We start from the raw sequence: 16,741 nt of genomic DNA on the forward strand, positions 1-16,741 counted from the left end.
ATCGGAAAAACCCATCTGGCTCACTAATGTCCCTCAGGGAAGGGTGTCTGTCACCTTCACCCAGTCTGGCCTACATGCAACTCCAGACCCACAGCAACATGGCTGACTCTCAACTGCCCTATAAAATGGCCTAGTAAGCCGCTCAGTTCAAGGGCAGCTAGGAACAGACAATAAATGCTGGCCAGCCAGCAATGCCAGTAGCCTACAAGTGAATTAAAAAGTACAAAAACTCATGTTAAAATAATACTTATTGATGAATTTAAAGCAAATGATTAAACAGGGTTCTCATTTAATATATGAGAATGTTTATGACAAATATTTTTAAGGCTACACATAATTTAAAATGCAACATTACTATGCATCTTGCAAACATGTCTGTACTAAAGAGCACTTCTGATTTATAAACTTGAAAGTAGTGATAAGTTACTTTTTACCATCCTTCAAAGAAAAACTTCAGAGAAGTATATAGTTTAAGATTTACTAAATAAATAGCTGAAGTTGACCAAAATATTGTACCACTTGTTGGAAATTATCAGCTATTCTTTGGGAGGGCACCAAGCTATCCTATTTCAGATAATTTAAATCTAGATGATTTCTACCTAGATCCTAGATTTCAGATTGTTAGTTATATCATCAGATGTTTGCACTGAAAACTAGCAAGTTCACATAAGAAATGGAAGGATATCAGCGGGTACATCATCCAGGTCACAGATTCAATTATGTAACTAAAGAACTGACTCAAGAACATAACATGCAAAAAAACTTGACCATGCTGCACTCGCAACAGAAAATCTCAAAGTTAAAAACCATGTAGAAATGGGACAACAATGTAAATTATATACTGTTAATTCAATGATAATAGTATTAACTACTTTTAATGAATATTTAAGAAATATTGCAATACTCAGTGCAGCAAACACTTACGAATGCATTTTAGGAATGTTTTTTCAAATTAACTGAAACAAACTGGCACAAATTATCTAGAAGAAAATATACTAAAGGTAGAATGTTTCAAAAAAGACCTTCCTTCAACTGTACTAATTTACTTTACATCAAGTTTTATCTGAGCAAAAGAAAATCAAGTGTCATCTTATGAACATATGAATTAGGGTGGGAAGCGACCATTCAGACCCTTCAGTCTACATCATAAATCAAGATGATCATGGCTAGTCTGATTGCTCTACATTCCCATCCACCTCTGATAGGCTTTCATCCCCTTGCTTATCAAGAATCTACTTACACCTGTCTGAAAGACAGCGCTGCCACTGTCCTTTCAGGGAGAGTTCTAAGCTCATTTTTTCTTATCTCTCAAATGTCAAAATCCTTACTTTGAAAAGTGACCATTACTTTAAATTTGCAGATGACACTAAAATTGGAGGTGCAGTGGACAACGGAGGAGGTTACCGCAGATTACAACAGGATCTTGATCAGATGGGCTAATGGGCTGAGAAGTGACAGATGGAGTTTAATTCAGATAAACGTGAGGTGCTGCATTTTCAGAAAGCAAATCTTAGCAGGACTTATACATTTAATGGTAAGGTCCTCGGGAATGCTGCTGAACAAAGAGACCTTGGAGTGCAGGTTCATAGCTCCTTGAAAGTAGAGTCACAGGTAGATAGGATAGTGAAGGTGGCATTTGGTATGCTTTCCTTTATTGGTCAGAGTATTGAGTACAGGAGTTGGGAGGTCAGGTTGTAGCTGTAGCGGACATTGGTTAGGCCACTGTTGGAATATTGCGTGCAATTCTGGACTCCTTCCTATCGGAAAGATGTTGTGAAACTTGAAAGGGTTCAGAAAGGATTTACAAGGATGTTGCTACAATTGGAGGGTTGAGCTACAGGGAGAGGCTGAATTGGGTGGAGCTGTTTTCCCTGGAGTGTCGGAGGCTGAGGGGTCACCTTATAGAGGCTTATAAAATCATGAAGGGCATGGAAAGGGTAAATACACAAGGTCTTTTCCCTCGGTCGGGCGAGTCCAGAACTAGACGGCATAGGTTTAGGTTGAGAGGGGAAAAATTTAAAAGGGACCTAAGGGACAACATTTTCATGCAGAGGGTGGTGCATGAATAGAATGAGCAGCCAGAGAAAGTGGTGGAGGCTGGTACAATTACGAAATTTAAAAGGCATCTGGATGGCTATATGAATAGGAAGGGCTTAGAGGGATATGGGCTAAATGCTGGGAAATGGGACTGGATTAAGTTAGGATATCTGGTCAGCATGGACGTGATGGACCAAAGGATTTGTTTCTGTGCTGTACAAGTCTATGACTTTATGACTAAGAGAAAACATACTTTGTGCAACTAAAAAGAAACATACCATTACTTCAAACTCATTGGGTTAAAATCAGGAACTCCTTACCGAAGAATGCTGTCGGTGCATATACACTGATTGCAGTAGTTCAAGTAGGCAAATCAACACCACCTTCTCCAGGGCAATTAGGGATGCATGAAAAAATGTTGGCCTTGTTAAATGACATTCACATTCCATGAATGAATGCTAAAAGACTGTCAAGACTCCTCAGTACCTTATGTTTCAATCAAGCTACCTCTTACTCCAAACTGCAGCAGATACAAACTTAGCCTTCCAATCTTTCCTCAAAAGACAATTTGCCCAATCCAGATATTAGTCCAGTGAACCTCTGAATTACTTCTAACCAATGTTCCCTTCAAGCTGCTTGGCTACTCAAATTCTGCACCCAGTGATCAACTTACTAACACACTGACTTCCAGTTCCAGTATCACTCGTCAATCAGAAAAGGATGCATTTAAGCTCATCATGCCTGTTAGTTCGCCAATCTATCTTTGCTGCGTTACCCCTTACACTATTAGGTCTTATTTCCACAATAGTGTAGTAACATATCAAATGCCTTCTAGAAATCTAAATACAGCATAGTAGGGCTTGTGGCACAGTAGTAGTGCCCCTATCTGAGCCAGGACACCCATGTTCAAATCTCAGATGTAATAACATTTATGAAGAGGTTGATTAAAAAAAAATTCCAACACAATCAGATTCTCTTTAAAATTTTCCTCAAAACTAAACCAATAGGACAGTTAAACATGGTCTTCCTTGCACAAAATCGAGTTGACTCTGCCTGATGCCTTAAATTCTTATAAGTGCCCTACTATAACATTGTTAATAGTAGCTTCTAATATCTTCCCCATGACAGATGTTAAGCTAACCTGCTTGTAGTTTCCAGCTTAGCCTCCCTTTTTGAATTAGCAAGTTAATTTGGAAAATAGTGAATGCAATGGAACTTCGCCTGAATCTAGGAAAATTAACAGCAATGCATCAATGATCTCACTAGTCAGTTGTTTAATACCAGAGGATGAAGTCAGTCAGGACTCAGGGCGCTTGTTAACAAGCAGCTCCAAACATTGCTGAAAGCATGCAGGACTTCTGAAGAAAAATGTTGGAAACAGAAAACTCAAAAATATTTGCTTAAAGTCTGCTCCGTACATCCCTCAACTTCTGTAAAACAAATCATCAGTGAAACCATTCAACATCAACCACGGAGCAACTATTTTCTTGCCACAATTTTACTAAATTGTTCAAATGACTATATATAATAATTACACATGAAATAAGTTATAATACTAAATTTAATTAAATGATCAGAAAGTGATAGACAGGAATAAGTTCACAAAATTGCCAAACTCAGCATGTCACGATTAAAACAAACATACCTGCATCAGCTGTTGTTTCAGCTTTTGAATTTCAGAAATGTTTAGTTCACTTAGCAAATCGGACACCAAACTTGGTGCTGGCTTAAATACATCATTTTTCTTAGGAGTGGGGAGCTTATTATCACCGTTCATTTTGCTGAGGCTGTTTTCATAACCATTAACCATCTCATCATTGTTTGGTTCATTGCCATCATCACTAAACTTCAATCCATCCAGAGATATATTCAATTGGCTAGTATACATTGAATCATTGATATTCATATAGTGAGACAATTCTTTCCGCATGTTGTTTTTCTGCTCCCGCTCATTCTTCAACGTCTCCAGAGATTCCTCAAGTTGGCGTTCTGCTATTTCTTTCAGTCTAATGGCATCTTCTAACTGGCTGTTGAGGAATTCTGTCTCTTCCTCAAGTCTTTTAATTTCATGTTTAAGACCTTCAAATTCAACCTGCATTGTAACAAAGTAACAACCTTAAATTTCAGAGCAGAGTGACATTTTATTTTCACTAAAAATCAAACTTATGGTAGAATTGTGCTCTCATAACATCTATCTATAAACATGTCAGTGTTTATCTACATAACATGGGATAAAGAAATAAACAAATTCAAATAAATACCTTTCATTTGTTTGAAAAACTGGTTATTTTGATTTGAAATGTCATGAATTGTGAATACAAGAAAGAATGTATCTAGAAAATTTATTTTAAATAGGGGCCTTGTGGTACACCATTGGACACCAACCTCCAGTTACTAGAACAACCTTCTATGACTACCCTTTGTGTCCTACTAAGCTAATTTCAATTGCAACTCACCAAGTTTCCCTCAATTCCATGGGCGTTAACCTTCTCAGTCCATCTCCCATATAAGACCTTGTCAAAAACTTCACTAAAAACCACATCAACCGATCTTTCCTTATCCACACACTTGATCACATTTTCAAAAAATTCTAATATTTGTTAGGCATAACCTCACTTTGACAAAGCCCTGATGATTATGCCTAATTAACCCATGCTTTTCCAAGTGGGTATTAATTCTCTTGTTCAGTATTCTCTCCAATAGTTTCCTGACCACTGATGTGAGACTTACTGTTCTGAAATTTCCTGATTAATCTCTACCATTTTTCTTGAAAAGTTAAACCATATTAACTGTCCTCCAGTCCTCTAGCACACCCCCGTGGACAGAGAGGAATTAAAAATAGAGTCAGAGAGCCCTACGATTTCCTGCCTCACTTCTCAGTGCAGCCTGACATGCAATTCATCCAAACCAGGGAATTTGTCTGTTTTTAGGCCATTACAGCCTCCAAAACCTCGGATTTCTTTTGTCAAACCATGCGAGTTCCTCAGACTCCCTTTGTTTGAATTCCTTCTCTTCAGTCTGTAAAAGCAGACATAGATAAGTGTTTACTTAACATCCTTCAAATGTCCCATGGTTTCACATACGGAATGCTTTCTTGGTCTCTAATGGGCCCAACTCTTCACTTTCATAGATTTATAAAATATTTGGGGTTATCCCTAATCCTGTCCGCAAGTCTTTTGTCAGCCTCCTTTCTGCTCTTCTAATTGCTTTAAGTTCCCTTCTATACTTCCTATATTCTCCATTTCGACTTGCTAAAAGCTTTTCTCTTCTTCCACATCCAGTTCTAAATTGGCCTAGACATCCAATGTTCCATGAACTTATTGCCTCTGTATCTCCCCCTCTTCCTAGCTTCTTTTAGAATGCCCACTGTAGACTTACTCGTACATGATGTTGCTCCCATTAAACTTTTGCCAGATCCTACTTTATTAAAATAAAATCTGTCTGCCCCAATCCAAAGTCGTCTTTTGTGAGCAAACTTTCTCCTTGTCCAAACTGCGTTGTGCTTGCCATCACTAAAATGACACCCCCATTACGACACTGAACACTTAGTCATACAGCACAGATGTAGACACTTCAGTCTAACCAGTTCATACCAAACATAATCCCAAACTAAACTAGTTCCACCTGCCTGCACCTAGCCCATATCTCTGCAAACCTTTCCTATTCATATCCAGCTTCATTCCCTGGAACCATATCCATGCCATTCCATGTTGGGCCGTCTACATTATGATAAAGAAAATTTGCTTTGCTGGATACATTTCAAGAGATCCACTCCTCCTCAACCTTTAGCACTCTGATTACCCCAATTTATATTGGGAAAGTTGAAATCCCCTCACATAATCCCCTCATAGTCCCTCATTCCCACAGTATTATTCATAAACACCTCTGAACTGCCTAGAGTCACAGACGTGTACAGCAGGAAACAAACCCTTTGGTCCAACTCGTCCAGGCTGACCAGAAATCCTAAATTAATCTAGTCCCATTTGTCAGCACTTGGCCCATATTCCTCTAAACCCTTCCTATTCATGTACCTATCCAGATGCCTTTTAAATGTTGTAACTGAACATTCCTGAAGGGCTCATGCCCGAAACGTCGGTTCTCCTGCTCCTTGGATGCTGCCTGACCTGCTGTGCTTTTCCAGCAACACATTTTCAGCAAATGTTGTAACTGTACCAGCTTCCACCACTTCCTCTGGAATGAGCTGTTGACTTTTCCAATCAGTCCTTGCCTATCCAAATGTATGCCAATTCTGTCCCTCAAGAATCCCTTCAACAACTTGCCCACCACCGACATCAGGGTCATGATATAATTCCCTGACTTTTCCTTACCACCTTTCTCAAATAGTGGCATCATGTTAACCAACCTCTAGTCTTCCAGCACTTCACCTGTGACTGTTGATGATCCAAATATCTCAGCAAAGGGCCCAGCAATCTCTTCCCAAGCTTCCCACAGAGGTTAGGGTACACCTAATAAGGTCCTAGGGTGTTATCCAACTTTATGCATCTTAAGACATCCAGCACCACCTCCTCTGTAACATGGACATTTTCAAGTTGTCACCATCTGTTTCCCACATTCTGTATCATCCATAATTGCAGGTGACTCTTGGGAGCCTATAATATTCTCCCAGTGATATGACAACCCCCTTAACATTCCTAGGTTTCTCCACAAAGCCTTGTTTGAAGGCTTTTCCAAGATATCATCTCTCCTTATCACAGCAATGGACTCCTTAATTAATAGTGCTACTCCACCAACCTTTTTACAGCCTCCTCTGACACGCCTAAAGATCCAATACCCCAAAATATTGAACTGTCAGTCCTATCCTGCCCTGCTCTTAACCAGACCAAAATTAGGATTTCTGTGATGGTAACAATATCCACTGCTATGTGCCAATTCACACCTTTAACGCAGTCTTACCTATTACACTCCTAGCAATAAAGGACAGACCACCCAGCTTTCCTTACTCTCTTGACAATCACTATAGTTGAACTCACTCTGACTTGCTTTCTTTGCTGCAGTATGATGTGCCTCAATTTCAGCAATATTCTGCGTCCACTCCCCCTGCCAGAGCAGTTCAAACTCCTTCCAACATCATGAGTAAACCTACCAAGATGTTGGCCCCAGTGTGGTTCAGATGCAGAATGTCCCACTTGTACATGTCTCATCTTCCATAAAAATAGTGGGAATGATCCAGGAATCTCAAACCCTCTCCCTTACACCAGATCTCGAGTCATGCATTCACCTGTTTTATTTTCTTATTTTTATATTTAGTAGCATATTGCACCAGAGTAATTCAGATATTAATACTACTGAAGTCCTGCTTTTTAATCTTCTGCCTCGCTGCCTGAATTCTTGATGGAAGACCTAATTTTCTCACTTTTCCCATTGGTCCCAATATGCATCACAACCTCGAGCTCCTCACTCTCCCCTTTCAGGAAGCCCAGCAACTGTTCAGCAACATCCCTGACCCTGGCACGAGGGAGGCAACACACCATCCTGGAGTCATATCACATATCCCAGGAAGGAGATGACTGTCTAATAACCCCAGGATTTTTTTAAAAAATGCTATGCATGACTCAAACCAGTACAGAGATTTCTCCAATTTCCTGTTCTACTCAATCTCCCTAAAGCCACATTTCCTGTCCTATTGACTTGACAGAGTGTAGTACTATTATCTTAAGTCAGGTTTAGCTCTTTTACTTATGGTCAAATCAAAACTCTAATGAAACCAGGAGCTGAGGGGTCTCTGGTGGACCCAACCTGAGCAGGTTACTTAGTCTCAGTTCTGCACTTCAACTGTCCTTCCACTATCCTGAACAGCTGCTATCAAGTCACCACTTAGCTTCCTGTTTTCCGGGAATCCAAGTCTGTTCAGTCTTTTGTGATAAAGTTAAGAGTATAACTCTTGTGAATTTTGTTTCTACCTTTTCCAAAGTAAAGCTCAGGAGGCACACAAAGGAGGATCTTATAACTCACCTGGTTTTGTTTAAGTACAGAGACTTGTTTCTGAAGAGAAATGTTTTCATCTTCAAGCTCAGAGTAATCTTGCAAAAGCCTTGCTTCACGGAATTTATATTCTTTAATATCATCACGTAGGCGATTTCTCTGGAGTTCAACAACTTGACTGCTCTAAAGAACAAAAAAGAATCAAATTTTATTTCATCAAAATCCAGACAAACTAAGTTTGCATTGTTTTTAAAACATAAAACCAAATTAATTTGGTGATAATGGTAGCAAATTTAAGGTGTAATGAATGAATTTAACCATAAATGGAAACAACCTAAAAATGTTAATTGCTGAATCACCACCTTGAACTGGGAACAAATCAATTTGAAGATAAAAGTTCATTGTTCATACAATACCCAATGAAAATTACCCTTTTTTTTGCTTGGACAATGCAGTTCTTCCTGGCTCCATGGCAATTAAGTTTAACTTTAGTAAATATTATATCCCGCAAAATGACATGTTTGTTTTCGTGATTCGTTACTTATGAAGGCACTCAAAAACCCAATAATTATATAACTATCATTTCCATTTTCAGAAAACAGATGAACTCAAAAAAATGTATAAAACCATAAATATGGCTAGCTGAGTTCCAGTGGTGCTATTTCAGAGCTGAGATTAGAAGTGAGATAGGGTGTGGTGGAGAAACCAGTGCAAATGACTCCCTCTTAATAGTTATTGCAAGCAATAATGTATTAATAGTCTCAGGGTAAGCAGACGCTAGATTCCAAAAAGCAGACACAAAGAAAATGCCTATTCTTTCAAGGTACACATTTAATACATTTACAAAAGAGCTTTGAGCACATAGCCAATTCATACAAAAATATCAAAGCTCAAAACAAAAAAAAAACTTCAATGCTATTTCACAGAAGATATAAATATGCACTGGATTCCTGACAAGAACTCAAAACACTGTTTCTGGTTTTATTTCTTTTATGGGGAAAAACAATGACTGCAGATGCTGGAAACCAGATTCTGAAGTAGAGTGGTGCTGAAAAAGCACAGCAGTTCAGGCAGCATCCGAGAAGCAGGGAAATCAACATTTCGGGCAAAAGCCCTTCATCAGGAATACCATCTTTTATGGTTTAGTCAGCAAAGACCAATTACAGGTTGAGGTACTTGTGAAGAGTATATTTCTACGTCTGTTCAGAAGGGTAGTAGTTTGGTCTAATATAGCTGCTTTTATCTTTTTAAAGATATGGCAAGTAAAACGTGAAAATCAATCTCAATAGCTTTAAATAATCATTTCAAATGAGAAAACTAGAATGAGCTGGTTTTTTAAATATGGAGTATACCATAAATGGCAGATTGGGCTTTTTGCGTGTTTAGAAAATTGATGTCAGAAGATACAGCCCTTATAAGAAGCAAGGAGTCACTAGAAGTGAGACATTTTGTAATTGGATTCTGGATGTTGATTAATCCTTCAAAAGTAGAAATGATGAGTGTTTTGTTTTTAATTTCTTGTGGAATGTGGGTATCACTCGATGGCCATCATTTATTGCCTGTCCCGTGTTGACCTCGAGAAGGCAGTAGTGAGTTGCTTTCTTGAACTGTTGCAGTCCACCTGCTGTGAAATGACCCAAAATGCCATTAGGGAGAGAATTCCACGATTTTGACACCATGACATTGAAGGACCTGCAATATATTTCCAAGTCAGAATGGTGAGTGGCTTAGAGGAGACTGGCAGATGGTGGTATGTATCTGCTGCCTTTTTCCTTCTAGAAGGGATTGTGGACTTGGGAAATGTTGCCTCAGGATCTTTGATGAATTACTGCAGAGCATCTTATAGACAGTACACACTGCGCCTTCTAAGCAATGGGTGGTGGTAGGAGGAGTGGATGCTTGTGATGTGTGACAATCATGTAGCTGCTTTGTCCTGGACGGTGTCAAGCCTCTTGACGGCTACTAGAGCTGTACACATCCAGGCAAGTGAGAAGTATTCCATCACACACCTGACTTGTGCCTTATAGGTGGTGGGCAGGCTTTGAGCAGTCAGGTGGTGAATTACTCACTACATACTACTGGCCTTTGACATTCTCTTATAGTCACATTCTTTATATGTTAAGTCCAGTTAAGTTTCTGATCAACAGTAACCCTCAGGATGTGACAGTGGGTATTCAGTGCTGGTGACGTCGTTGACAGTGAAGGGACTTGGATTGTCATTTGGTTGGTGAGAATGTTACTCGGCACGTACCAGGCCAAGTCTGGATATTGTCTAGGTCTTGTTGTATCTGTACACAGACTGCTTCAGTATGAAAAATTGGGAATGGTGAAGAATATTGTGCAATCATCAGCTTTGTTTTTTCAAAAACAGCTGGACTTTGTCTCCACAAGGACCATGCGGTGGTCACTCTTCCCAATACTGTCATAGATTAATGCATGTGTAGCATGCAAGCTGAACAGGATGAGGTCAAGTAAGTTTTCCCTCACCACGCACATTTTTCAGCCTTGCCATCTTCAATGTTTCCTCAAGGTATTGTTCAATGTGAAGAGTAGTGATTCATGAGCTAAGGAAAGATGGCATGTGGTAATCAGCTTGAGGTTGCTTTACCCATGTTTAACCTAATGCCATGGATGCTTCATAGAATTCAGTGTCAATGTTGAGGACTTCCACATAGGGCAGATCAGGTAAGGATGGCAGGTTTCCTTTTTGGAAAAATACTAGTGAACAAGATGGGCTTTTCTGAAAAATCAGCAGTGGTTTCATAGTTATCCTTAGATATTTAATTCCAGATTTTGTTTTTAACCAATTCAAATTCCACCATCTGCCATGGCAGAATTTAAACCCAGGTCCCCAGAACATTACCCAAGTTTCTGAATAAAGTCTAGTTATGATTCCATTAGACCATTGCTCCCCCCTGAACAAGGGGGAGCAAACAATTTGCATGACAACACGTGGTGGGACAATCAAAACTTATTTGCTAATCATGAATACAGATTTCCAGCGTGCCATGTATATTCAATGATGTTAAAAGATGGTTGAGCAAGCACTTAAACAAGGCATAATTCTTTTCCTGTTTTGGCATGAGGCATTAATTCTTCCAGGAATTAAAAATCACATAGTATCATAAAATCATCATGGAGTCATTCTTTCTACTTCTGGATCAGTTCCTAAAGAAGCTGATATGCATTAAATTGCTACCTTTTTAAAAAATAGGTTCTCTAATAGCAAACTAAACAACATCTGACTAAATAATAGGTTACACAATTGGTTTGTAGTACATTACTTCCATATTGCTGAGAAGTGAAACATACTACTGAAGCTTTTTGTCTTGTATTCATCTGGACAAGCACAATGTGTTATGAAGATGTGGGTGTACTGAATCTTTAAGAGAGTTAAAAGCAACAGAACTAGCTGACAGAACCAAGTGTTGTGAAAAAAAGATATAATGTAACCTTTTGGTCCAGCAGTCAGGGTAGCTGGTTGCCTGGAGACAAACAGATTCGAATTAGGCCAGTTGAAGTTATAACCCTCCCCCAAAAAAACAAACTCCAATCCAATTTGAATTAGTATATTGACAATCTTAAAAGCCAATAACAGAACTCGATGCTTTGGCGAGTAGAAGACCAGGGAAAATTTAACAGTTGAGAGGAGAACTGCCAAGCAAACAGTGACTGACAAACAGTTCTCAAAAAGTACTGGAAGCAGAATCCCCAAGACAATGGCAGGAATACGAAGAAAATCCAAAAGCTGCCTGGTTTGAGACAAGATGTCTTGCTTTGTAAATCTTAATCAGGAGTTTTATCGGACCAGTATTGTAGAGGAAAAAGTAAAAGATAGGTTGGAGAAAGGAGTTGTAACTAGTTAATTATTTATTATTAGTTTTTCTTTGTTATACTTTAAGAAATAAAGTTATTAATTTTTACTCAAATTTTCACAGATTATTGCACGGGATAAATTGTTTCGGTGTTGCTGGTTTAAATTAAGCATTTGTGTCGTAACAAATGCCAAGTTTCAAAAGACCACAATTATTCATATAACAGGAGGGAAAGTGTCAACTGGTTGGCAATTCAAATGGTGATCATTTGAAAATTCAACTGTTATTATCTACGGCATTGTCGAGAGAAATGAATAGGGAACTACAAACTCATTGATAATTCAAAAGAAGGTGCAATGTCTGAACACATACCTGTTGCTCAGAAAAGATCCCTGCATATGGACCTTTCTTTCCAACAAGCATAAATGAGTACAAGACTGATGATTTTTAAAAACTGATTGTCAGTATAGCTATGAACACACTTTGGATTGTTCAGCAACTGCTGCCCAATCATAAAGTCACTTTAAAAATATGTTTAACTTTGTAAGTGCAAGGATGCTATGAGCAATAGTACTTTGCCTAGCATGAACAACTAGAGGAACAACCAACTTGATTCAGCCAACCAGTTGATCAAAAACCTCCAGTATTTCGGTGGTTGTGGGTGGGGGGTTGTGTGTTGCAAACACACTTGATCATGTGGAGATTTGATCAGCTTTTGCAACAGTTTTTCAATTGGTGGGTCCGATTAACAATGCACACCAAAGCTGAAGAATCAAATAGTTGACTGTGAATTTGTTCTTCCCATTTGCATTTTTGTTTATTTAAAGTATTTCATGCTTAGATCTGTATCCATCATAACTCTATCCTCGAAGAGCCACAAGCAGCCAAAATACAAAATATAAAATGGTATTAAATCTGACAAAAGTTTAAAAAACTGACAACTTTTAATGTTTCATTACTGCAACTGTAGTAATAAACTAAAACAAAACCAATCCAACAGGATCGGCCTCCTTCTCTGCTGTCATTCTTTAATTCTATAAAAACAAAAGCCAATATAATGTCCTTAGTTATCTTCATCAAATCTGTCCCCAATCAAAATAAAGGAAATACATCACAGCACTTTGCTGAACTTCAAGAAATCAAAAGTTAAATTCCAGCCTCCTTGAACGCTGTACAAATCTGATACGATTAACTAAAGACTTGCTTACCTGAAAGAATTTTTTTTTAAAAAGGGTATACTTAGATAGGACTCCTCTTTCTCTGTAAATGAAGTGTCAAAAGCAGCATAAAACAAAATGTGAATATCATTTTCTGCAGTGTAGATTTTTTTAAAATTCCCATTCACACCAAAGATGATCCATACATGGACGTCCTATCACAACTGTTCTAATATCTACTGGGCGTATAAGTAGTCAGCTGGTAGTATTCAGTCACCATGGCAAGGAGTTTTTTCCAACAGGGGAAACAAACAAAGCAGTTTTGCCAAAAGAAGCATGTTCTAGGCAGCAAATTTGTCATATGGACAAGACATCATTTTGACTGTACTTATGAATTTTAGTTTTCACTTTGAATGGCAAGGATTACTTGTTTACAAGTTTATACTCTGGCAAAAAGGAAAGAGGAGAACAAGTCACATGAGCAGTCTGAAATGTTTGAAGCTTTGGGCAGTCGTGTATAGTTGAAATTTGGAAGTTGAAAGACAATTCTGTCACAGATAGGTAATAAAACTTCTGCAGTCACAGCTGTAACAAATTACACTGGCCTATAGTGAGGCCCCATACACAATTCTCACTTATGAATCCAAGAAATTGAAAGCTCTTCAAGAATTTTTTATTAAAATACTGGGTTATAAACAAATTTGAGGGGGTTACAATCTAATTATGCACACACATCTACAATTGCTTGGAAATACTCATCATGTGATCCATTTTCACCCACTGTCTCTATTGGATGGTGGGAATAGCAGTTTATTATCCATAATAAAAGTAGTTTCTCCACAGCTAATGTGCCATTTTGAAATAACTATTTCAAATTTGGCACAACAAATTTGAAGAAATTACACTGAGCACTTGAAGAATATGCAAGCATATTGTCCCCAAGACAGGAATTGTGAAAGTGACACAGGAAAGTTAGTCAACTGGTTAATCAATAATTACTCTATGGTAAACATAACATACTAAAAGTTAATTTATTTAAACCTGTAATTACATGGCTTATAAATCAAGAGATTTTGTCAAAAGAAAAGAAACAAGTGATTTTGGTTTCTCTCTCAGTCTTAAGTGGTAAAGTTTATTAGATTCAAAAATTTAAGCTAGCACGCAAGTGATTGTGCAAAGAGAAATGAATTATAATCAGGATTGATTGATTGGTTAACTGAAGCACAATGAAGATCGCAAAGAAAACAAAGTCTTTCAATTGTAGATTGAGCGTGCCCCTGCACACCACTGTGATTCAAGGCAAACACATCTGCAAAAAACATATAGCTTGAGCAGTGTTGGCTTAGACTTTATCAGCTGGAGACCAAACTACAGACACTGTGCAACCACATCAGGGAGTGAAAACATTATAGGGTCCCACTATTCCAGGAGACTATCACACCAGTTAGAATTAGGTCTTTTTTGGTCACTGGTCAGGGAGAGGAAGGTGTGACAGTAGGAAAAGAAGCACGTGACTGTGTGTGAGGCAGGATAACTGATCCAGAGGGCTGAAGTGCAACAGCCTCAACTCTTAACAATTACAAAGGCTAAGGTGCTTTTAGCATGTTTGGACGAGTGTGAGGATTTCAAAGTTCACAAACTAACCATGGCACAATGGTAGAGAAAGCTATCAAAGTTGGAGGATTAAGAAAGAATGTATTGCTCACAGGGGGACAGAGCAGTGAGATGAATTGACTCAATTCTCTGCAGCAAAGAGCAGGACATTTAGGAAGGATAGGGAACTAGAAAAATCAGATTTGCAAAGGTACCTTAGATGAGGATTTCACAGAATGCTTGAGATTAAAAAAAAATGAAGGCCTGGAGTCAAACTTCTTCAGAAATCACAAAATAGATACGATTTTTGTTCCTTTATTGGAATGTAAGTAAAAGATTCACTGTCATGGTTAACAGGAGCCATTAAATATAAAGAAAAAGTATATAACTATGCAACATTGAGCATAGGAGAAAGTGAGGACTGCAGATGGAGGAGAGTGTGGCCCTGGAAAAGCGCAGCCAGGCAAGCAGCATCCGAGGAGCAGGAGGATCAACATTTCGAGCAGGGCTTAGGCACGAAACGTCGATTCTCCTGCTCCTTGAACATGGAGCATAGATCAGAAGATTAGACAGAATATAAAAAAATTCAAAGATTAACTAACCAAACTGAATAAGGAAAAGAAAAAAAAGAAAGTTAACTTCAAATACAAGTATAAGCATATCTATAGATATTTAGAAAAGTTAACGTAACTTCGGGCAGCATGGTGGCTCAGTGGTTAACGCTGCTGCATCACAGTGTCAGAAACCCCTGGGTTTGATTCCACCCTTGGGCGATTATGTGGAGTTTGCACATTCGCCCCAGTCTGCAGGGATTTCCTCCAGGTTCCTCCCACAGTCCAAAGGTGTCCAGGTTAGGTGGATTGGCCATGCTAAATTGCCAATAGTGTCAGGGATGTGCAGGCTAAGTGGATTAACCATGGGAAATGCAGTGTAAGAGGGATAGGGTGGGAGACTATTTGGACTCGAGATAAATGGCCTTCTTCCACACTGTAGGGATTGGTATGTCTATTCTATGTCATTCTATGTCAGATAACATTAGTAAGGCCACATTTGTAGTAGTGTGTACACTTTTGGTCTCCCTGTAAGACGAAGCATATTAACAAACTAGATTTATAAGGATGTTACCAAGACTTATCAGGTTTAAGTTATAAAGGAGAGGTTGGATTGGTAAGGACATTTTATCTCCCCCTGGAGTTTAGGAGGCTGAGTGGATGACCACAAGTCGTATAGGTAAGGTGAATTACCAATGTCTTTTCCCCCAAGTTAGGAAATCCATAACTAGAGGGCATTGGTTTGAAGTGCAAGAGGCACGATTTATAAGGTATCGAAGGGGCAACTTTTTCACAGAGGATGGTGGGTGTGTGGAACAAGCTGCCAGAGGAGTAGAGGCAAGTACAATAACAACATTTAAAAGACAATTGGGCATGTACATGGATAGGAAAAGTTTAGATAGATATGGGCCAAATGCAACTAGGTGAGTTTAGGAAACCTGGTCAACATGAAAGAGTTGGGCCAAAGAGTCTATTTCCATACTGTATACTCCGATGACTCTACGTAAGCACTGGTCTTACAGAAATTGAGTGTGGGAAATTAAAGATAGAAAAGTAAAAATATGACAGATTAGACCGAACAGGCAAGTGGAACAAGCTTAGTTTGGGAAATTTGGTCGACATGGACGAGTTGGAGCAAAAGGTCTGTTTCCATGCTATATGAGTAAGACTATAAATCTAGGTATTTTGCATCACTCTTCACAAGAGAGGGTACAAGTAACATCCTGAAAATAGCTGTAAGTCAGGAAACGGGAGGAGGAAGGAAAGTGAAAAAATTATACATCACGAAAGTAGTACTGAGCAAACTGTTCCCAATCTTGATGGACTTCATCCTAGGGTCTTAAAGGTGGTAGCCAGTGAGATACTTCATGATTAGGATTTAACTTTCCAAAATGTCCTAGATCCGGGGAAGGATCCATCAGATTGCAGAATAATACATGTAACATATTTAGTCAAAACAGAAAGCAGAGGTCTGGGTGGGATGCTCTGAAGAGTGTATGAACTTGATGGGCCGAATGGCCTACTTCCACACTGTAGGGATTCCATAAATGATTGATATGCAGGTATAGCAAGCAATTAGGAAAGCTAATAGAATGTTATTACTTATTGCAAAGGGAATTAAATACAGAAGTAGGCAAGTTATGTT

The 16,741-nt window shown here is 38.7% G+C and overlaps 1 protein-coding gene across 2 annotated transcripts in view; it reads right to left on the reverse strand.

Moving 5' to 3' along the window:
* LOC140483759 (protein bicaudal D homolog 2-like) overlaps positions 1-16,741 on the reverse strand; it is an 89,097-nt gene that overhangs the window by 21,983 nt on the left and 50,373 nt on the right. For both annotated transcript variants that reach the window (XM_072582283.1, XM_072582281.1), the window contains exons 3-4: positions 8,011-8,163; positions 3,683-4,129 (exon numbers count right to left, since the gene is read on the reverse strand). In XM_072582283.1, the coding sequence (XP_072438384.1) occupies positions 3,683-4,129; positions 8,011-8,163 (600 nt within the window). The remainder of the gene's footprint in view (positions 1-3,682; positions 4,130-8,010; positions 8,164-16,741) is intronic.

The sequence above is a fragment of the Chiloscyllium punctatum genome, chromosome 12 (assembly GCF_047496795.1).
Source record: "Chiloscyllium punctatum isolate Juve2018m chromosome 12, sChiPun1.3, whole genome shotgun sequence".
Lineage (NCBI taxonomy): Eukaryota > Metazoa > Chordata > Chondrichthyes > Orectolobiformes > Hemiscylliidae > Chiloscyllium > Chiloscyllium punctatum.